This window comes from Moschus berezovskii, chromosome 1, assembly GCF_049115385.1.
Source record: "Moschus berezovskii isolate FMDL1 chromosome 1, NW_MosBer_1.0, whole genome shotgun sequence".
Lineage (NCBI taxonomy): Eukaryota > Metazoa > Chordata > Mammalia > Artiodactyla > Moschidae > Moschus > Moschus berezovskii.
The window spans coordinates 78,285,705-78,306,483 of NC_142460.1; the positions used below are offsets into that span (position 1 = coordinate 78,285,705).

Below are 20,779 nucleotides of genomic sequence, written 5' to 3' on the forward strand. Positions count from 1 at the left end.
TGATTGTCAATTTGTGATGAAAGTGAATAGTCCTACTACATTTGCTTGTCATCTTTAATTTTTATTTTATATTGGATTATAGTTGATTTACAATGTGTTTCAGGTGTACAGCAAAGTGATTCAGTTACACATATATCTATTCTTTATCAAATTCTTTTCCCATTTAGGTTATTACAAAATATCTTTCTTTACCCTTACTTTGTGTTTTTTTCTCCTCTCTTTTTCTTTCTATTATCTTCTGAAACATAAAACTTTTGGATGGACAGGGAAACATGATCAGTCAAAATGACCCCAAGATTCTGGACCTCAGTGACCTGAAAAAATGGTCATGTGAACAGAAATGGAAGTGGAGAGGGGGAACTGAGAGTGAGTGTGTGTGTGATCAGTTTGTGGGGAAAGAAAAAGTAGAGGTGAATTAGTTTTTGAGCTTATTGAACATGAGTAGACAAAGAATCATCTCCATGGAGCAGCCAGTAGTAAGACAAATCTGGTAAGAAAAGTCTGTTAAGTTCAAATCTTTGTTAGATAAATGACCAAAAGTGTTTATTGTAGATTAAAATCACTGATTTATTGCTCACAAAAACATAAGCAAATTTATAGGTTGTAGACAGAGGAGTAATCTCTAATGACAGATGTTATTTTCATAGAGAAGTCAGGCCCCTTTTTCCTGTGATTTGGTATAATGCCAGAGAGTGTTACTTTGGGTTTTTTTCAACAGTAAAGCTGTTCTCTGAGGAAGGTGTGATGAGTTAGAGGCAGTTTCTCTTTGCACCATTCCTAGTGAGATCATCACAGTTACTTCTCATGAGACTACAGCAATATGATAATAGATTAATAGGTTTTCAAAGAATGTTTTTTTTTCTTTTATGAATCAGTACTCTATTACTAAATAGAAAGTGAAAAGAAATTAAAATTTCCTAGGGAAATTTCTTGATAATTTTTTCTATTAAAACCCAGTTGATGTCATAAATTTGCCCCTTACATATACTACAAAAACATTAAATTTGAGATTAAGAATAATCTTTTATTTCTCATTATCCAAACCACCAATGATTACAAGCTTCTCAGAAATAACTTCACTTTGGGGCATATTATCATAGATAATAACCTAATTTTTAGAAATTTTTATTTTGAGTAACAGTTTTCTATTGTTTGGGTCACGGTTGAATTAGAAACCAATAGAAGACTTAGACAATCATGTGAAATGCATATTCCAAACTTCATTTTTCTTCAAAATATCTATGTCAGGTAAAAGTGATTTATTTAAACTGATCTATATAATTACCTTGATTTTTCCTACTTTGCTTCACAATAACCTAACCTTATAAATGGGTTCTCTGCAATGTTAGTGAAACGCTATATCTTGAGTAGAATCAAGTCATTTTCTCCTATTTTACGCTTAGAAATCTATCAAATAACAGTGGTACTCAGTAAATAATTGGTGATGCTGAAATTGGAGATTAATTGGAAGAATAATATAAAAGATATACGTTTCAAAAAAAAATCTTTGCTTTACTAATAATTGTATTTAAGCTTCCCAGATGAAGGCTGGCTGAGTGGTAATTCTCAGTCCATCCCAGTATAATTATAGTTTCAAGCAGAAGAAGGGATGCTTTAAATGAGAAAAGTGTGAAGCAGTTATTATTGAACAACCTAGGTTAGAACTGCTGGGAGAAATCTTGCATCCCAGGGCTATCTGTCTATAAAATTTTACCCTTGAATCAGTACCAATGCCACCCATCATATCAAAATGTCATTACCAAATCCAGTCATAAAGTAGGTGGTTAACAGACCTGCAAGTCTGGGCATTCTTGCCTGAGCTGTTCTGTGTCTTTCACCATGGAACAAATTACTGGTACTAGAAATGTTGACACAGTTAAAACATGCAAAACTTCAGGTTCCAGTAAAGAATTACTTAAGATTACACAGAGAGTGAGATTTGGAGCCAAGATAAAATCCCAGATCTTTTACTTCACTGTTTACCTGCCTTGTAGGAAGGCCCACATTCTCCCAGTTTAAGGGTTAGAAAGCTAATAGTCTTGTAAGGGCCTCCATCTGTCTAGTTTATGACCGTTCCCACCTTGATGTCCAATAAGTGAGTATCCACAGGAAACAAAGGTCAAGGTCTTATAAATAAAATACATGTGGATCACTTGGAATTCTTGAGCCTATTCTTTTACTTGTAGTTTTACATGTATTATTAAGCAAATACAATCTTGCTTAAGAATACATGCTAAGTAGCTTCAGTTGTCTCTGACTCTGTGCAACCCCATAGACGGCAGCCCACCAGGGTCCTCTGTCCACAGGATTCTCCAGGCAAGAATACTGGAGTGGGTTGCCATTTCCTTCTCCATTGCTTAAGGATAGTAAGCTATTATGTCCTAGAACTACTCATATCCTTTTAAAGAGAGTCACAGTGACTCACAGCACTCTGGGTCAGAGGTATCTACTTCCTCCTCTTTGCTGATGAAATATGCACTGGAGAATTCTGTTTATTGATCCTTCTATTATCTATCTTCTGAAAATCTATTAGAATAGAAATTATAGATGTTCAAGTTTGTATCTTGATCTTTCTTTTACCTAGAGCCCTAGAGGAGTCGCACAGAACCCTGAAAGTTATTTCCTGGTCTACTTGAATCTGACTCAGGAGGCAAGCAGAAGAAAGAGGGTCATTCTCCAAGGAACCTAAAAGAGCAAAAAAAATCGGAGTCAAAGGCCTAAGGATTTCAAGACTTTCCACTGCCACGTAGGCCACCCAGTGCTTCTGTGAGTTCCCAGAGGAAGTCATTTTACCTCTCAAGTCTGTTGTAGGACTTGGTTTTGTAAAACGATACAGTGTTGTGCTGTTGAAAGGATACCGGACTTGGAGCCAGGAGCCACCGCTCGGAGGTTGACTTTGACTCCAACTGGTGGCAACTCTGTCTTAATCATATCTCAATGAACTTTCACATTCGCATCCAGAAAGTTAAGAAGTTGGACCAAATAATTTGCCATTCTGCTCTAAAAACAGATGTAATTTAAGAAAAAAAGAAGGATAGATAAACAGAAAAGAAATGAAAGAGAGAAGAATACAGGAAGGTAGGGACCAAAGAACTTTTCTGAGACTGCCTTTTGCCTTTCTGTGGATATGCCATCTCTTCTCTTCTTCTTTGGTCCATAAGTCTATTTCCTCATCACTGGGTATCTTGTCCACTGCCTGCTTACTGTTTTTGCTATTAACTTGTCTTTCTAGAAGTCTCACTAGAAAGTTTCACTGCTCTTCTTCATGTATTTCTGTGATGTTTACCACAATGGAAGTGGAACTGAATTTATTGTGAAGTAACATTGGCAACCTTAACTTTGCTTATCTGTTTTTATAGCAGACTAAATATTGTTAGTCTTAGACAGCAGCTTGCATTTTTTAAAAAGCATGCATTTCTCATCCATTGTCTCATAATATGACCCAGCCCTATTTTAATCATTCTAAATTCAACCTAGTGTAATGAAATATATTATGAAAAGATGTTTAGAAAGTTTTCTGAATAGCAGTCAGTTAATTCAAATGCTTTGCCTCCCCCAACTTTTTTTCTCATAAGGTAACTTGTCACAATAGCAGAGGAAGCATGTATGACTGTACAAATTCCTTTGTCATAAACATAGTGTTCTAACTAGTGGAACAGTTTTGAACTCTTAAATCATCGTTGGACCAAGCTGGTGACTTTTTCAGTATCTTTTGCTTTCTTGTCTGTATCCAGTGACCTAGGAATTAAAACTTAAGTTGTCTTTATTGTTGTATTGAATATTTATATATTTAGTAAGCTTTTCGTATGTTATTTAATTATGTATTATTTCATATATTTGTATTAATATACTAAATAATTAAAAGTGTCTACTCTATTTGGTTCATGATATTCTCTTGGGGAATGTGGAAAATGTGGATGTTAATGATAATACTTATATTTTCCCTCTGTGTGTGAAGCCCTTCCCTCTCTCTCTTAGTCTTCTAAAAGATGCTGTTGACATTTCTGATTTCTCACAACATCACAAGTCGTATGTCCTTTTCTGACCAGTGAGAGCTCCTTCATGTTGGTGATAATGACCCGGTCAGTTTTGGAGCACTTCCTTATATATGCTGTTTTGATTTTGCTTTTAGATACTAACCTTTTCAAATGAATTAGCTCCCACAGCTTTGAATTTAGTAGGACTTAATATCCTGCTTCTGATTTTGCTATATTTCTGGCATCTCAGTTACCAGATCAGATTGTGTAACTTAAAGCAGTAGCTCCAAACATTTAAAGGTCTCAGGGCCCCTTTACACATGTAAAAACATCATTGAGGACCCCAAAGAGCTTTCTTATATAGCAAATTATGCCTGTTGATATTTACCATATTTGATATTAAAACCAATACATTTTAAAAACAAAAACCTATAAGCATATATTTCATTGGGTCATCAGAGTGATAGTAACATTATACATCAGGTAACTTCTGGAAAGCTCCACAACACATTTGTAAGAGAATCGAGAAATAAGGAATTGGTGTGATTATGGCAGTCATTTTGACTTTGTGGAGCCCCTGAAATGGTCTCAAGGGCAGTTTTAAGGACCTCTCACTTAAAGGATAGGCAAAGAAGGAGACCATCTTATGAGATTTCATGAGTGCCCAAAGGCACTCCTTTATGAAATAGCTATTCTCACAGTGCCTAAGCATTCCACCATAATTTTATTTAGGCCATTACCTTTCTGGAAATTCCATTGCAGAGAAGTCTTGGTCTAACCCTTCTTCCTAATAATTAAATTGATGTATTAAATGGCTAATCAGTTACCTTGGAGGATATTGAGGGACTTGGACTTAGAATTGGTAGGCTTTGATGGGAAAGACTTGGGAGGGTCATAGAAAGTGAAATGAGGCGGTGGAAGGCATAGCTCAGAGTGCCTAATTCCGAAAAGGCAGATCCGAGTGGAAAACCAGTGTTTCCCTGTGAGTGCTGTCCTCTTGCTCTTGGGAGGGGCTCACGAGTTCCCCCTTAACTCCTCCTGATCCTTTCAATTAGGAGAGCTTTTTCCGAATTTGTGAATTAGAAAAATACATTTTGGGCTTTGTATATTTAATCAAGGTTGGGAAAGTTGTAAACATTTGAGTCACTTAGAATAACTCAATCACAAAATTTTCTTGGCAGTAAAAATTTACAAACTTTCCAGGGCGATGGTAAATGAGCTCAGAGATAAGAGAAAGCAAAAGAAGTTTTCTGTGCTTAAATAGAACTAAAACTCAAGATGAGAATATTGGGGGAGGGGTTGGAACTTTTTAACCACCAAATAGGTAACATTTCATACATACAAGTTCAAAGAATACAAAAAATACAAAATCCACATGATGGCCAGGGACTATGAGGCTTTGGTTAAGAGAGTTTATTTACTTGGACCAACTTTCTTCTATGGTTATTCAGCTCATCGAGAAAGAGATTTAACTTTCTAAAAATAAAGCTTCCTAAAGTAATTCCTGACAACTGTAATGTTTTTTTTTTCATTTGCTCTCAAAGTGCTCCAGATTTGACTTCAGTCTCCCCACCACAGTCACTTAGGCTAATGAACTTGGATAACGTCACACAGTGCTGTGATTCAGTTGTAAGCAAGCCAGCTCTTACATAGACATCATATACATTTGAACCTTGTGAGGTGGGGAACGTTTTCAAGCCCATTTTTATTGTAAGTGTGAAAAATGAGGCCCTAAGTTTTCCAGTGACTTTCTTTGGGTAACACTGAACACATGTTATTGTTGTTCAGTCACTAAATCATGTCCAATTCTTTGTGACCCTATGGACATAAGATGGGACTAAAACTCCAACTCAGAATCCCAGACTTCCTGCCCAGTGCCCTTTCTGTTCCCTCCACTTATACTTTCATTCATCCGATATCCTATCTGTCAGTATATTCCTATTTGCTCTAATTGATATACTTAGAATCTAACTCTTACCCCTAATCTTACCACCTGGCCCAAAGTGTCATTCTCATTCTCATAGACTGTTGACATAGGAATAGCTTTTTTTTTCTTTTTTTAAAATTTATTTTTAAAAAATTTAAAATTTATTTTAACTGGAGGGTAACTGCTTTGTTGTGTTGGTTTCTGTTGTACTGCAATGTGACTCAGCCACAAGTAAACATATATCCCCTCCCTTGTAGGCCTCCCTCCCAACCCTTCTCCCCCAGTATCCCACCCCTCTCAGTCAGCCTAGAGCACTGAGCTGGTTCCCTGTGCTATACAACAGCTTCCCACTAGCTAGCTATTTTACACATGGTGGTGTATATATTGACATAGTTTTCTAATTACTCTCCCTGCTTCTGCTTTCTTCCCCTTTTAGACTATTCTCATATCTGTCTTAAAATATAGGTCAAGACAGATCTTGTCATTCTTCTGCACAAAATCTCCAAGTACTTCCTGTCTTTTTTAGAGAAGAAGCCAAAGTCTTTACATGGGCTTTATGGCCCTTCATGACTGGGCTCCCTGATACTCTAAAATCACCTTCTACTGCTCTTTCTCCTGTTTATACTCTGCCAGGCACACTACCCTTTTCTTGCTATTTCACCAATATTTAGACAGATTTCCACTACAAAACCTTAGCATTTAACTCTGTCTAGAATGTTCTTCCTGAAGGTGGCCACATAAGCCTTTTCCCCTACAAACCCTTTCTCTCTCCCTCTTCTGCTTCATTTTTCTCCCTTGCATCCATCACTATCTAGCATGCTATCTGCCATACTCATTTATTTTGTTTATTATCTGTCACCTTCCAATAGATTGTAAGCTTCATGAGGGCAGAGGTTTTAATCTGTTGGCTTGCTTTTCCCTAGCATTTAGTATAAGCAGTCAAGGAATATTTCTTGAGCAAATCAATTTTGTGACAATACATTAGGGGAGGGAGGGAGGAGTAGTTTAAACAGCTTTGCACTGGAGCATCACTCCTGCCCTAGGAGAGAATACGATTGAACTAGAGAATAGAAGAGGACTTTTAGAAATCGATGATCATGAAGCATAGAGACAAGTATAATGGATTTAGAACCAAAAGAATGGTGTTTAAATTTCATCCCTGGTATTCAGTAATGTGTGATCTTTGACCAGTCACTTAATATCTCTGAATTTACATGTCCTCAATTATAAATTGGGAGTGCACCAAGTTTGTCTTACTGAGTATCTGTAAAGACTCAAGTGAGGAGCATAGCTCTCAACATGTGCAAGCTTACTGCTGAAGCATGTCTGCTCTGTGACCTCAAAACCCACACTGAAACACCACAGATGTCATGTTCTCAGTTGCTCTAGTTCCTTCTCACAGTCGGCTCCACCCTCATCTGGGAGTGGATGTGGGGTTGAGGTGGCAATAGGAGTGCTGGCAGTAGAAGCTGGCTAAGCAGAGATAAAAACTGCTGGGCTTTGTTTCAAAAGAAGCAGGGACCCTAATATATCATCCAGGATGACACGGCCTTTCTTTGTGCTGAGGATAAGACCAAAAGAATAGAACACACAAAAGTCAGGGTCTCAGCATTTTCACTAGTTGCTTTTCAGGCAAAGTGAATCTGGTCAGTAAGAATGTGGTTTTCTGTAAGCCAGGGAGAAACCCCTCCCAGCCCTTGATCATGTTGGCACTCTATTAAAACAAAACAAAACCCCAAAGAATAAAAACCCACAAAAGTTAAAATCTTTTCTACTGGGCATCAGCTTTCTGAATACAGCTTTGCCACATTGCTCCAGAGTATTAACAGCTACCAATCAGAGATGGCAGAGAGCCCTCCAACACTTAAAAAGGATACAAAAATTGATACCCCTGAAAGCTCTCCACAGAATTATGTTGCTTTACCAGATTTCCATGCCATGATGGAAAGACCTTTCCAGGATTTGAAAGGTTCCAGAGAATTCAACAGATGTTTAGATGCTTTTCACCTAAATCATATGAGCCTAGAGAGGGGAGTGTTCAAATCAAAGAGTTGGAACTCAAAAAGTGAGTTGTGTTTTCCTGAAAGCAGCTTTCACTTTGTAATTCAAGGGCAAAAGTCACTGAAGCCTAGCTGCCCTGATGATGCACTTCAGATACCACGTGATTCTGGATCTGCTGTTGCTATTTAGCTTTGTATGTAATATCCCCTGAACTTGTATTCACCTTGCTTTCCCTTCTTATTGTAATATTGTAAATATTGACAATATTATAAATATCAATAGCTTTAATTAAGTGCTCTTAGGTAGTATATTGATTAATAAACCATGTGGTTTCTAGTTAAGAAACGTCAGGAAGCACTAAAATTTCAGAAACAGTGACCAGGTGGGTGGAAACACACTGATATCTTTAGGGGTGGGTAGGCCAGTGTTCATGAAATACAGCATACAGCTCAAAGATGGCTTAGAATTTTATCTCCCGTGTCCCAATGAGTTGCCGAGAGACAAAGCTAGTTTTGCAGCTGCCCGAGCTTGGTTGGAACCACTTGGGAGAAGAAGATGCTTTTCTCTACTTTGTCTTAGAGCTAACTTTAATCTACAAATCCTTTGGAAAGAGAGAATGTATTCCTCAAGGGAACTCCAGGCCTACCAAGCTGTATTTGATTTGACAGGCTCCTATCCCCAAAGCGTCATGAGTAGCCACCATCTTGTGTAAACAAAGGATTAGCAACCATTCCTGAGACCTCAAGAACTGACTGACATGCCCTGGGTAAGCTGACATTTCCTGATGCACGCCAAAAGGCATTGAAAGAAACCATGTGACAACCACAGAAAGAATTAAAAGAGCTTTTAGAGATCAGGAAACAGGCCTCAGAATGCCACGTGATTCACTAAAATCACAAAGCTTCACTCCTTTACCGGGACACCTGAAAGAACCAGGAGCTGAAACTCCTTCTGTAATTACAGACCAAAGGCTCTTACACAGCCTGAGGCAATCCGCTTAGCCAAGAAAAACCATTTCCTAAGTTTAAAGATATTTGCTGGCTCAGGGCTTACTGGAAACACAAACTTTCCTGCACCGACTCCATCTGCATGATATTCAAAGCTATTCCCATCACTGGTGTTTGATGTTCCTCCAGCTTCTTTGGCAGTGAACAGGTAAACATCTGGTTTGACAGAAAATATGTAGTTTTGACCTGATGCTTAAATTCTGGAAAATTTTTTCCCCTGACTAGAAGAGTTTTGATTATTTTCAGCTAAGATAATTTTGGGGAGGTGAATGCTGTAAGAGAGAGACAGACAGACAAAGAGACAGGGAGGGCAAGCACGCAAATTCTTGGCTAAGGAGAGGCAATTTTTGAGATATATCAGGTTTAAAATAAAAATTTAAAAGGCCCCAAGAATCACATGTAAAACTAACACTAATAAAGTCAGACTTGAGTGAATTTCTAGTCCTCAATTTTCAAAAGCAAAACATGTTAAGAGAGAACATTACAAAAATGGTAAAAAGATGAAGAGAAAGAAAACAAGTGATTTCACAAGTCTGAGATTTGTGTTTGACTTGGTTTCTTGAACAAAGAGATGGAATAAAGGTGATGATGTCATTAGATGCAGTTGTGATAATTGGCTTTTGTACCGATAAAGTATGTATAGTTTTCTAACCATAGAGCTGTTAGAAATGCTGCATTCATCTTTGCTATTTGGTTCATATTCTGCTAGTTATATTTATAGTGATCATTACATCACCATATATCTTTCAGTGGGTAGCATTTACTAAGCACTGTTTCAACCACCCAGCTGTCCCGGGTCCTGAGAGATAGTTGCTGAGGAAGGCATGGGAAAAATTCTTTTCCTGGAGAAATTTAAAACTTAAGCACAGACAAAATAAACCTTCCTACATGTATTTAAAATAACTTATAAAAATTCATGATGTCATGAATTGGAAATAAAATTTATAAATGTACTTATTATAATTCAATTTTATATTTTGATTCCACATCATTACATATATAAAGATATCTTGGATATGGATGATAGGGAATAAGATTGGCCATATGTAGAAATTGTTGAAATTGAGATTATTCATACTTTCCTCTCTACTTTTGTATATGTTTGAAAAACTCATAAATTTTAAAAAGAATTGGATTCCAACTTTGTTACTAATGGGCTACTTGAGGGGAGACTTTCTTCTGAACAAGAATAATATCATCACCTGTATTTTCACAGTTTATTCATCTCTGCTGAATTTTCATCTATTTTCCAAATAAAATTTTCTTCAATCAACAATACTGAATTACTCTAGATCCTTATCAACGGAAATATAATCTCAAGTGCTCTGCTTTTAATATTCCAATGACTAGAGCCTCCCTCAATGACTATAGAGTTTCAGCTCTTAAAGTGGCTACAGGCTAAAGGCCACCCATCTAAACCAGGTACTTCTTCATCTCTGGAGTTATACTACACGCAATATTACTGCAAAATTTTAAACACATACTTATCATCCCCAGATACTCCAAACTGTTATAGCCAGCTCTGGGCATATTTTCAGACTCAATACAAATGAACCAGACCCACTTTTCTCACTTACTCTTGGGCTCTCTTCACAGTGATCTTTAGGAGTGATTGTCTAAGGACTGCATAATCTTAGTCCATTACAGATTCATGTACGCCTTCTGTTCTTTTTGCTCAATGCTGCAAGAAGCATCTGTGGGCATTGTCGATGTATTTGCTGAGAAATGATGCTGAGTTAAAAGTACATTATACTGATTAGTACTGCAAATAAAACAATACTAGAAAAACTGATTTTCCCAAAGGAAATGACACACTCCCTCCTTTCTGATTTTACTGTATATGTGCCCTCTTTCCTTGACTATCAAGAAGTTCAATTAAGAACTTCTTTCTGTTTATAAAAATAATAAAAACATATTCATTATAGAAAATTATAAAGTACAGTAGAGTAAAAACAGGGGAAGGAGAAACATAAAAAATAGTTAACCCATTATTCCGCCATCCAGCAGAGCCAGAGCCACTGCTAATATTCCTATAAGAGCCAACTATGACACTCAATTGATGGAATTTGAATTTCTCATCATGTTTGATATGAATACTTACCTTTCACTTGGTTGATTTTCCCGATTTACTTTTTAAGTATATGTATTTTGAAACTGCTTCAAGTCACTTTGGGGAAGAGAAGGGACTAGTAAAAATCAATATTTAAACTAATGTTGTGGTAATATCTTGCCAAGACTAGGTAGGTCTCCTGACATAATACCTACCCAACTGTGGGATTATAGTATTAAATCAGAAGAATCACTGATTTAATACTATAAATTTGCACATTAAAAACTTCAAAGTACTATAAAAGAATAATAATAATAATTAACATTGAGTAGTGTGATATTTTGCCAGGCATAGTGCTGGGAAAATATTTAATATTCACAATAATCTTATAAAAGGGTATTATTATTCTATTTGACAACCACCACCACAAGAACAATAATAACAACTACAACAAAAATCCTGGAGGTTTGGGAAGACTAAGTTAAGTAATTTTTCCAATTAGAAACTGGCAAAACTAGGCATAACTACATGGAAAAAAAAATGCATGATGTGATATACATTTTTGATGTAATGGAGAAGGAAATGGCAACCCACTCCAGTACTCTTGCCTGGAAAATCCCATAGACGGAGAAGCCTGGTAGGCTACGGTCCATGGGGTCGCAAAGAGTTGGACATGACTGAGTGACTTCACTTCACTTCATTTTGATCAAAACTTGGAGAAATTCTCCAGAAGTTACTACTTAAATACAGCCTTTGGTGTTCTGAAAGAGTCCACTTCACTCTTCTTTAAGATAATGAGGTTCACATCATAGTCCCTGGAACCTAAGAATGTGATGTTATTTGGAAAATCTGTACCAGTGTGATTTCAGATAAGGACCTTGAGATGAGATCATCCTGGATTATCTCAGCATGCCCTAAATCTAATGAAAAGTACCTTCACAAGACATATGTATAGAAGGGAAGAGAAGGCAGTGTGACCATGGAAGCAGAGATCAGAGTAATGTGACAATAAGCCCAGGAATGCCTGGAACCACCAAAAGCTAGAATAAATAAATAACATATAGCCCACAAATACTTTGGAGGGAGTGTAGCCCTGTGGGTAAACTTGCTTTTGGACTATTATCCTCCAGAAATGCAAGAGAATCAATTTGTGTTGTTTTAAACTACAGAATTTATGGTAATGTGTGATAGCAGCTCCAGGAAAAGAATACAAAAATTCCAAGAAGAGAACTAGAATCAACTTGGAGAAAGTAAAAGAGTGAACTTGGTAAGTGTTGGAATTGCTCAAGAGTGTCAACGCCAGGGTTATAAAATTCTTCGCCTCTGGCAATTCGCATAATGGTTCAGCAGGTGAAGGGTCAGGAGGAAGAGAGTCCATTGAATGGAACTGGGAGTCAGATTTACATATTTCTGACTGCGGTTTTCTGGAATCACTTCTCAGGAATACCCAGCTTTTATTCAAATCATTGTCCATTGTCTCTGTTTGGGTTAAGAATAATATAGTTAAGTCCAAACAGGAAGAGTAGTTTCTAGGGCCAGAGGAAGTCAATGTTGATCATGCTTGGAAAATAAATTGGGAATATCTGGCAATCATAACTATGCAATCATCTCCCTAAAGCTGATTCATCTGATGCTTTCTACACTTGTAGAAGAACAGACTTTCTTACGGGAAAATATGCCTTCTTTATTTTCTGATGACCTCTTATTTTGGGCCACTAGCCTACCTGAGGACACAAAACTCACATAATTGCAATTAGCCTTGCTGTTTAGCCACCAAGTCAGGTCCAACTCTTTTGCAACTGCATGGACTGTATAGCCCTGTGAGTCTCGTCTGTCCATGGACTTCTCCAGGCAAGAATACTAGAGTCAGTTGCCGTTTCCTTCTCCAGGGGAACTTCCTGACCCAGGGATCAAATCCATACCTCTTGTATTGGCAAGTGGTTTCTTTACCATTGAGCCCCCTGGGAAGCCCCGCAGTTAGACTTAAAGTCAACTAAACAATTTTCCTTATTTTTGAGATAGTAAAGAATTAACATTAATAATTTGAGCCCACATAGATTACTGATTAGATGACTTTTTGGAAGCCACATAGTAAAGAGGAAAAGTTAAAATTTTATATAACCTCCTGCTCCTTCTGCCTCTGTAACTCAGCTTGCTCCTTGCAAAGTCTGGATCACGTAGATCTTATAAAGTGGGGACTCACAATGCTAGGAAGTGGAGCTTATTTCACTCATCCTTGTCCTGCTCTTTGCAATTGCCCAACCTCTGCAAACCTGCAAACCCACTTAATCATGCCTGTCTCTGTATAAAAACTCTGTAACCCCTTTGTTCGGGGCTCAGAGCTTAGAGTGTTAGCTCCTCTGGGCCCGCCGGTGTAATAAACCTGAGTTCTCCAACTCTCTGAGTATAGTGCTTGGTTTCTCAATTAGTGATTTCTGCAACAGTAGAAGTTTTTAATCTGGGCTTCATGGGTAGATGGTGAGATAACTCCATTCCCTTTCCTGACCATCAGTTCAGTTCAGTCGCTCAGTTGTGTCCGACTCTTTGCCACCCCATGAACCACAGCACGCCAGGCCTCCCTGCCCATCAGCAACTCCCGGAGTTCACTCAAACTCATGTCCATCAAGTCGGTGATGCCACCTCATTCTCTGTCATCCCCTTCTCCTCCCGCCCCCGATCTTTCCCAGCATCAGAGTCTTTTACAGTGAGTCAACTCGTCACACGAGGTGGCCAAAGTATTGTAGTTTCAGCTTTAGCATCAGTCCTTCCAATGAACACCCAGGACTGGTCTCCTTTAGAATGGACTGGTTGGATCTCCTTGCAGTCCAAGGGACTCTCAAGAGTCTTCTCCAGCACCACAGTTCAAAAGCATCAATTCTTCGGCGATCAGCTTTCTTCACAGTCCAACTCTCACATCCATACATGACCACCGGAAAAACCATAGCCTTGACTAGATGGACCTTGGTTGGCAAAGTAATGTCTCTGCTTTTTAATATGCTATCTAGGTTGGTCATAACTTTCCTTCCAAGGAGTAAGCATCTTTTAATTTCATGGCTGCAATCAGCATCCGCAGTGATCTTGGAGCCCCCAAAAAATAAAGTCTGACACTGTTTCCACTGTTTCCCCATATATTTCCCAAGAAGTGATGGGACCAGATGCCATGATCTTTGTTTTCTGAATGTTGAGCTTCAAACCAACCTTTTCACTCTCCTCTTTCACTGTCATCAAGAGGCTTTTGAGTTCCTCTTCAGTTCCTAACCATACCTCCTACCAATCACCAGCTCCTGAAAGCCTTCAACTCTGTTCCCTGGAACATACGACCAATAACCAGCAAACTCCCCTATATCCTCAACCTTTTTTTCTAAAGGTTTCTTTCTATCTCCTGCACTTATTGAGCCTGGTGCCCTTTTGAGCACCGCAGTTCCCTGAAGCTCTCCCTCTTGGTTTTGCTTTCCTTGTATCCCTGGACTGGGCTGTGATGTGGGGAGGTATCATTTTGCTCCTTGTTGCCACTTCCAAGTCACTCCCCTTTTTGGCTCCATTAAAAATACCTTCATTAAGTTTCAAATCATCAGATAATTTATGAACCTCTCCTCTTTTTTATATAATCATTAAATTTATCAAGTAACTACCCTTCATTCCTTAAAGATTTTAGTTTCAGTATTGGTCTCCAAAACTACTTCTGTCATAATTATTATATCATTGTGTGTATAGATGATTCTTTCATTCCCTGGCCTCTTCCCCTCTACTAACCTAGCTCTCATTCCTACTTAAGGCACACACTTCTATGATCACATCCTAATCTCTGTTATCACAAAACTGCTACCCTTCATGACTTCCTTTTCCTATTTCACACTTCCCACTGCCATAAGACAGCCTCCTATTGTTACTGGTTTTTTCTTTTTCCTCTCAAGTAGTCCAACATTAATTATCCTTTATCTGTGGTTTTCAACTGAAACAATTTGACCTCAACCTTCCAACCCCCAGGAGACATTGGAAATGTCTGGAAACATTTATGGTTCTCACAGCTAGGAGAGTGTTACCAGCATCTAGCAGGTAGAGGTCTTCTGCTAAACGTCATATAATGCACAAGACAGCCTTCCACAGCAAAGGATTATCCAATTCAACTGTCAACAGTACCAGGATTGAGAGACTCTGCTTCACATGACTAGTATCTACAAGCCATTGGTTCTACCATGGTGTTATATAAAGCACTGTATCCTCCAAAAAAAAAAAATTTTGTATGTTAAAGTCCTAATCCCTGGTCCTTCAGAAAGTGAATTTATTTGGACATAGGGTCATTGAAGATACAACTAGTTAAGACAGGGTCATGCTGAAGTAGGGTGTACCTCTAATTTAATAACTAGTGTCCTTACAAAAAGAATATAATGTGAAGAGACAGAGACACAAGATGAAGGATTAGAGTGATCCATCTGCAAGTCATGGAGTGCCAAAGATGGCTAGCAAACCACCAGAAGCTAAATGAGAAGAGGCAGCAAAGATTCTTCCTTACAGGTGTCAGAGAAAGTATGGCCTTGCTGACTGAAATCTGGATTGCTAACCTCCAGAACTTGAGAGAATAAGCAGTTCACTTTGTGGCACTTTGTTACCATAGTTATAGGAAGCCAATATGCATCTCTTCATTGAACTTTACTCCATTTATGTCCTCATTTCTTGCCTTGCCCAAGTTAAATAATCATGGTTGCTAAAGCAATAAAGTATACAATATTGCACAACTGTATTTATTCCCATCGGGAAGCAGAGAGATTGAAATTTGGATATGTGTTACAGTATTCATTTATTTAAATCAGGTGATAAAATGTTGTAAGTAAACATGATAAAATCTGGGTAAGGGTGATACTGAAAAGAGGGCCAGGACTTACAAAATATGTGAAATTGATGCAGTGGTTTCTCCACTGACATAGCAGACACCATGAAAAGAGTCTTACCCTGTATACCTGAATTGAATCTTTTTTGGTATGTGTTTTGTATTGGTTTATATCTTTCAGGTTTTAATTCCTTGACCAGTGACCAATAACCCCAACCCATAGTGGTGGTGGTTTAGTCACTAAGTCGTGTCAGACTTTTGCAACCCCATGGACTGTAGCCTGCCAGGCTCCTCTGTCCATGGGGATTCTTTAGACAAGAATACTGGAGTGGGCTGCCACTTCCTTCTCCAGGTGATCTTCCCAACCCGGAAATCAAACCTGGGTCTCCAGCACTGCAGGCAGATTCTTTATCAACTGAGTTATTGTATAAAATGTCTGATCAAGGACTCTGAGTAAATAATTTCATCTACTATGATGGGCCTCAAATCATGATTCTGTTCTACTTAAATAAATGACTTGCAAACCGAGGACTATACCAAGAAATAAACACATGGATGCTGAAAAACTAAATATGACATTGTTTCTGTAAAATTTTATTTTAATGCAAATATATCAAGTTCAAAAAATCATTTTACTGCTTTGCATGTACTTATGTTAAAGATGTTTATAGGAAACTAACACAGTAGACTATGATTTTGAACTGTGGTGTTGGAGAAGAGAAAAGGGACTCTACTCTTGAGAGTCCCTTGGACTTCAAAGAGATCCAACCCGGCAATCGTAAAGGAAATCAGTCCTGAATATTCATTGGAAGGACTGGGGCTGAAGCTGAAGCACCAATACTTTGGCCACCTGATGCAAAGAACTGACTCATTAGAAAAGACCCTGATCCTGGGAAAGATTGCAGGCGGGAGAAAAAGGGGATGACAGAGGATGAGATGGTTGGATGGCATCACTGACTTAATGGACGTGAGTTTGAACAAGCTCTGGGAGTTGGTGATGGAGAGGGAAGCCTAGTGTGCTGTAGTCCACGGGGTCTCAAAAAGTTGGACATGACTGAGCAACTGAACTGAACATAGTAGACAAATGATTTTTACTGAGACACTTAAGGTATTTTACCCATTTATATTTATAGTCAATTTTCAATACTTGAGATAATCTGATTTACTAAATTAGAAGTTTACTAAATTAGGCTTTAAGATTTTGAAATGCTTACGAGAATCATATGTAAATATATAGTTGGCCACTGAACAACAAGGAGATTAGGGGAGCTGACCCCCTACTCCACCTCTCTTTATCCTCAGTTCTGTATCCATGGTTCAACCAGCCATGTAGTATTACAGTGTGAATTTACTGAAAAAAATCGACATATAAATAGACTCATGCAGTGCAAGCCTGTGTTATTCAAGGATCATCTGCATAAGTTTTTGTTATAATTAGGTTTACTATAGTTATGTATGTGTTTTGGAAGGTTTTGTTTATGGGGTTTGCATGTCTGCTTTCTTAGCTGCTCACAAGGAAATCCACTATATGAAATGTGAATATAGATGGAAATATTTATAGGAATGTAAGTAACCAGGTCTCTAAAATGTGTTCAAATATATAGAAACATTCAAATTAATGGCTTTATACATCCATTTGTTGAATTATATGTTTAAATAAAGTAGTAAATTTGTATGTTGTGTCTGAAAGATTATGCACTGTTTGTTCATGAAATGTGTAAGCTAATCTAACAATAAAGTACATACTGTGCTTAACTCCAATCTAAAATTCTTAATTTACTAGATTTTTGCAATTGTGTTTAATAGTTTAAGAAGAATAAAGTTTTCAGTTTATAACTGTAGTAGACAGAACATCAGTGATAACACAGGCTACTCTAAGTATTGTTTCCTGTCCACAAAAGCCTCTATGCGATTTAAAAAGAAGCCAACTGTTGTCAGTCTGAGATGGATCTAAAAAAAAAAAATCTTTTTGATGAAAGTGAGGCTGAGAGAAAGCCAGGCCAGAAAGAGCTAGAGAGAGAAAAAGTGTGCAGAGGACTGTGGAACTTCACTCTCAATGGAGCAGAGAGAATGAATTAGGGATCCCCAGGAATGTAGATGCCAAAATCCCTTAATTGGAAAAACTATGCAAGAGGCAGCTAAGAAGAAGAAGAAAAAAAAACACCCTCTTCAGTATGCTTCCCACTTCCAAAGCACATACACACACTTGTTATGGTAAAAATGAATCTGACTGGCTTCTTCCAGACTCTTTTCCCTGAAGGGGTTTTGGTGGGCAGCACCTTTTTGTAAAACAAGGGTGTGATTTGTGCTTCTTTCAGCAGAGCCTGGTGCCAGTTCTGTGACTCTGTAAACAGAGCTCAATTGTCCCTCCTTCCCCTTCCCACTCTTTTGAACCTAGTAAACTTTCCTGGCAGGCGGCACTACCAAGTCAGACCTCCTTCCCTTATAGGCAGAGAATGTCTAGCTGCACTGAGGTCAGGGTCAGAGCATGAATGGGAGGAAGCAGATCAGGAGAAACACGTTCAGATGGAATAAAATGTAAACCAGGCAGACGTCTATCCTGCTGCTGGCCCTCCCTGGAAATCCCACCTCGTCCTCCTGCCACCCCTTCTACAGTGATTTCTCAGTCACCAGGGTTGAACCACATGGAGCTTGGCTGCTGGCAGGCATCTGTTGGTTTACAGATTACAGGTTTTTTCTGTATTTGCTGTTTCCTCTACACCAAGTGTGAACTTTCTGTTTTGTCCACTCCTATATTTTCAGTGTCCAGAACAGTATCTTTATATAAGAGTCACTCAGAGAATATAAGTGGCTGTCTAAGTGGAGAACAGGAAATGTGAAAATGCTCTTTCAATGGCCTCTTCAGCATTTTCTGCTTTAGTTCATCCAAGGGACAGACAAGACCCTTCGGATTTTTTTTCCACCTTTTGCACAAGAAAGTCCCTATGATTGTCCTTAGGGACTCAAAAGAGGAACAGGCAGCTTTCTGGAAAACTCAAAAAGCAAATCTTTTTAAAGGCACAGATGGACTCTGTGCACACAGTCCTTTTTTTCCCTTCATACTAGTGTCCTGTGAAAAAGTGTTAGTTGCTTAGACATATCCAGCTCTTTGTGACCCCATGGACTATAGCCCGTCAGGCTTCTCTGTCCATGGGATTTCCCAGGCAAGAATACTGGAGTAGGTTGCCATTTCCTTCTCCAGGGAATCTTCCTGACCCAGGAATGAAACCCATGTCTCTAGATTTTACATTTTAGTGTTTTTGTTTTTAAACAGACTTTGGTTTTAGGTTCACAGTAAAATTGAGCAGAAGGTATGAGGTTTCCCATTCTTGCCTGCTCCCCAGATACAGCCTCCCTAACTATCAACATTCTGCACTAGAGTGGTACATCTGTTACAGCTGAAGAATCTACACTGAAACATCGTTATCACCCAAAGTCCATACATACTACACAAGGAGAAGGCAACGGCACCCCACTCCAGTGCTCTTGCCTGGAAAATCCCATGGATGCAGGAGCCTCGTAGGCTGCAGTCCATGGGGTCGCTAAGAGTCAGACACGACTGAGCAACTTCACTTTCACTTTTCACTTTCATGCATTGAAGAAGGAAATGGCAACCCACTCCAGTGTTCTTGCCTGGAGAATCCGAGGGACGGTGGAGCCTGGTGGGCTGCCGTCTATGGGGTTGCACAGGATCAGACACGACTGAAGCAGCAGCCATACTACACATTAGGCTTCACTGGTGCTGTACCTTCCATGGGTTTGAACGGACGTATAACGCCCTGTATACACTATATGTAGTATACATCATACAGAATAGTTTCACACCCTAAAAATCCTGTGTACTCTACCATTTCACCCCTTGTTTCCCCCCAGCCTCTGTCAATCACTGGTCCTTTATTCTCTTCATACATTTGCTTTTTCCAGAATGTCATATAATTTAAACCATACAATGTGTTGCTTTTTCATATTGATTTCTTTTACTTAGTAACATACATTTAAGTGTCTTCTGTGTCTTTTTGTGTCTTGATAGCTCATTTCTTTCTAGCATTGCATGATATTCCATCATCTGGATGGAACTGTGGTCACAGTTTGTTTTTCCATTCACCAAAGACGTCATGGTCGCTTCCAAGTTTTGTCAGTTATAAACAGAGCTCCTATAAACATCCTTGAGCAAGTTTCTGTGTGGACTTAAGTTTTCAGTTCTTTGGGGTAAACATGAATGAATGTCACTGCTGGATCATGTGGTTAACAGAATGTATAATTTTGTGAGGAACTTCCAAACTCTTTCAAAGCGGCCGTCAGTCAGTTCAGTCATTCAGTCATGCCTGACTCTGTGACCCCATGAACTGCAGTAAGCCAGCTTTCCCTGTCCATCACCAGCTCCCAGAGCTTGCTCAAACTCATATCCACTGCGTCAGTGATACTACCTACAACCATCTCATCCTCTGTTGTCCCTTTTCCTCCTGCCTTCAGGGTCTTTTCTAACGAGTCAGCTCTTCGCACCCCATGGCCATAGCATTGGAGCTTCAGCTTCAGCATCAGTCCTTCCAATGAATTTTCAGGACAGATTTCCTTTAGGAAATCTAAGTGGCTGTAGCATTTTACATTCTCACCAGAAATAAATGACAGTCCCTATTGTTCTGAGTCTTTGCCGGCATTTGTGTTGTTTGTGTATGGATTCTGGCCATTCTAATAAGTGTATAGTGGTAGCTCATTGTTTATAAAGGTGCTTATTTGCCACCTGTGTATCCTCTTGGGTGAGTTGTCTTTGAGAGTCCAAATCTTTGGACTTTTTAAAGAACTGGGTTGTTTATAGTCTAACTGTTGAGTTTTGAGAGTTCATCTTATATTTTGGGTAACAGTCCTTTATTAGCGAAGCATTTTGTAAATATTTTCTCTCAGTCTGTGACTTGCTTTCTCTTTCTCTTGACTGTGTTCTATGAAGAGCAGAAGATTTTTTATTTTAATGAAGACCAGCTTATCAATTAT

The 20,779-nt window shown here is 38.6% G+C and overlaps 1 protein-coding gene across 4 annotated transcripts in view; it reads left to right on the top strand.

The window, feature by feature from the left end:
- Positions 1-3,876, top strand: part of CD200 (CD200 molecule) — a 40,950-nt gene extending 37,074 nt beyond the window's left edge. For all 4 annotated transcript variants that reach the window (XM_055421997.2, XM_088836886.1, XM_055422069.2 and 1 more), the window contains one exon: positions 2,585-3,876. In XM_055421997.2, the coding sequence (XP_055277972.1) occupies positions 2,585-2,592 (8 nt within the window). In that variant the 3' untranslated portion in view covers positions 2,593-3,876. The remainder of the gene's footprint in view (positions 1-2,584) is intronic.
- The last annotated feature ends 16,903 nt before the right edge of the window (positions 3,877-20,779 follow it).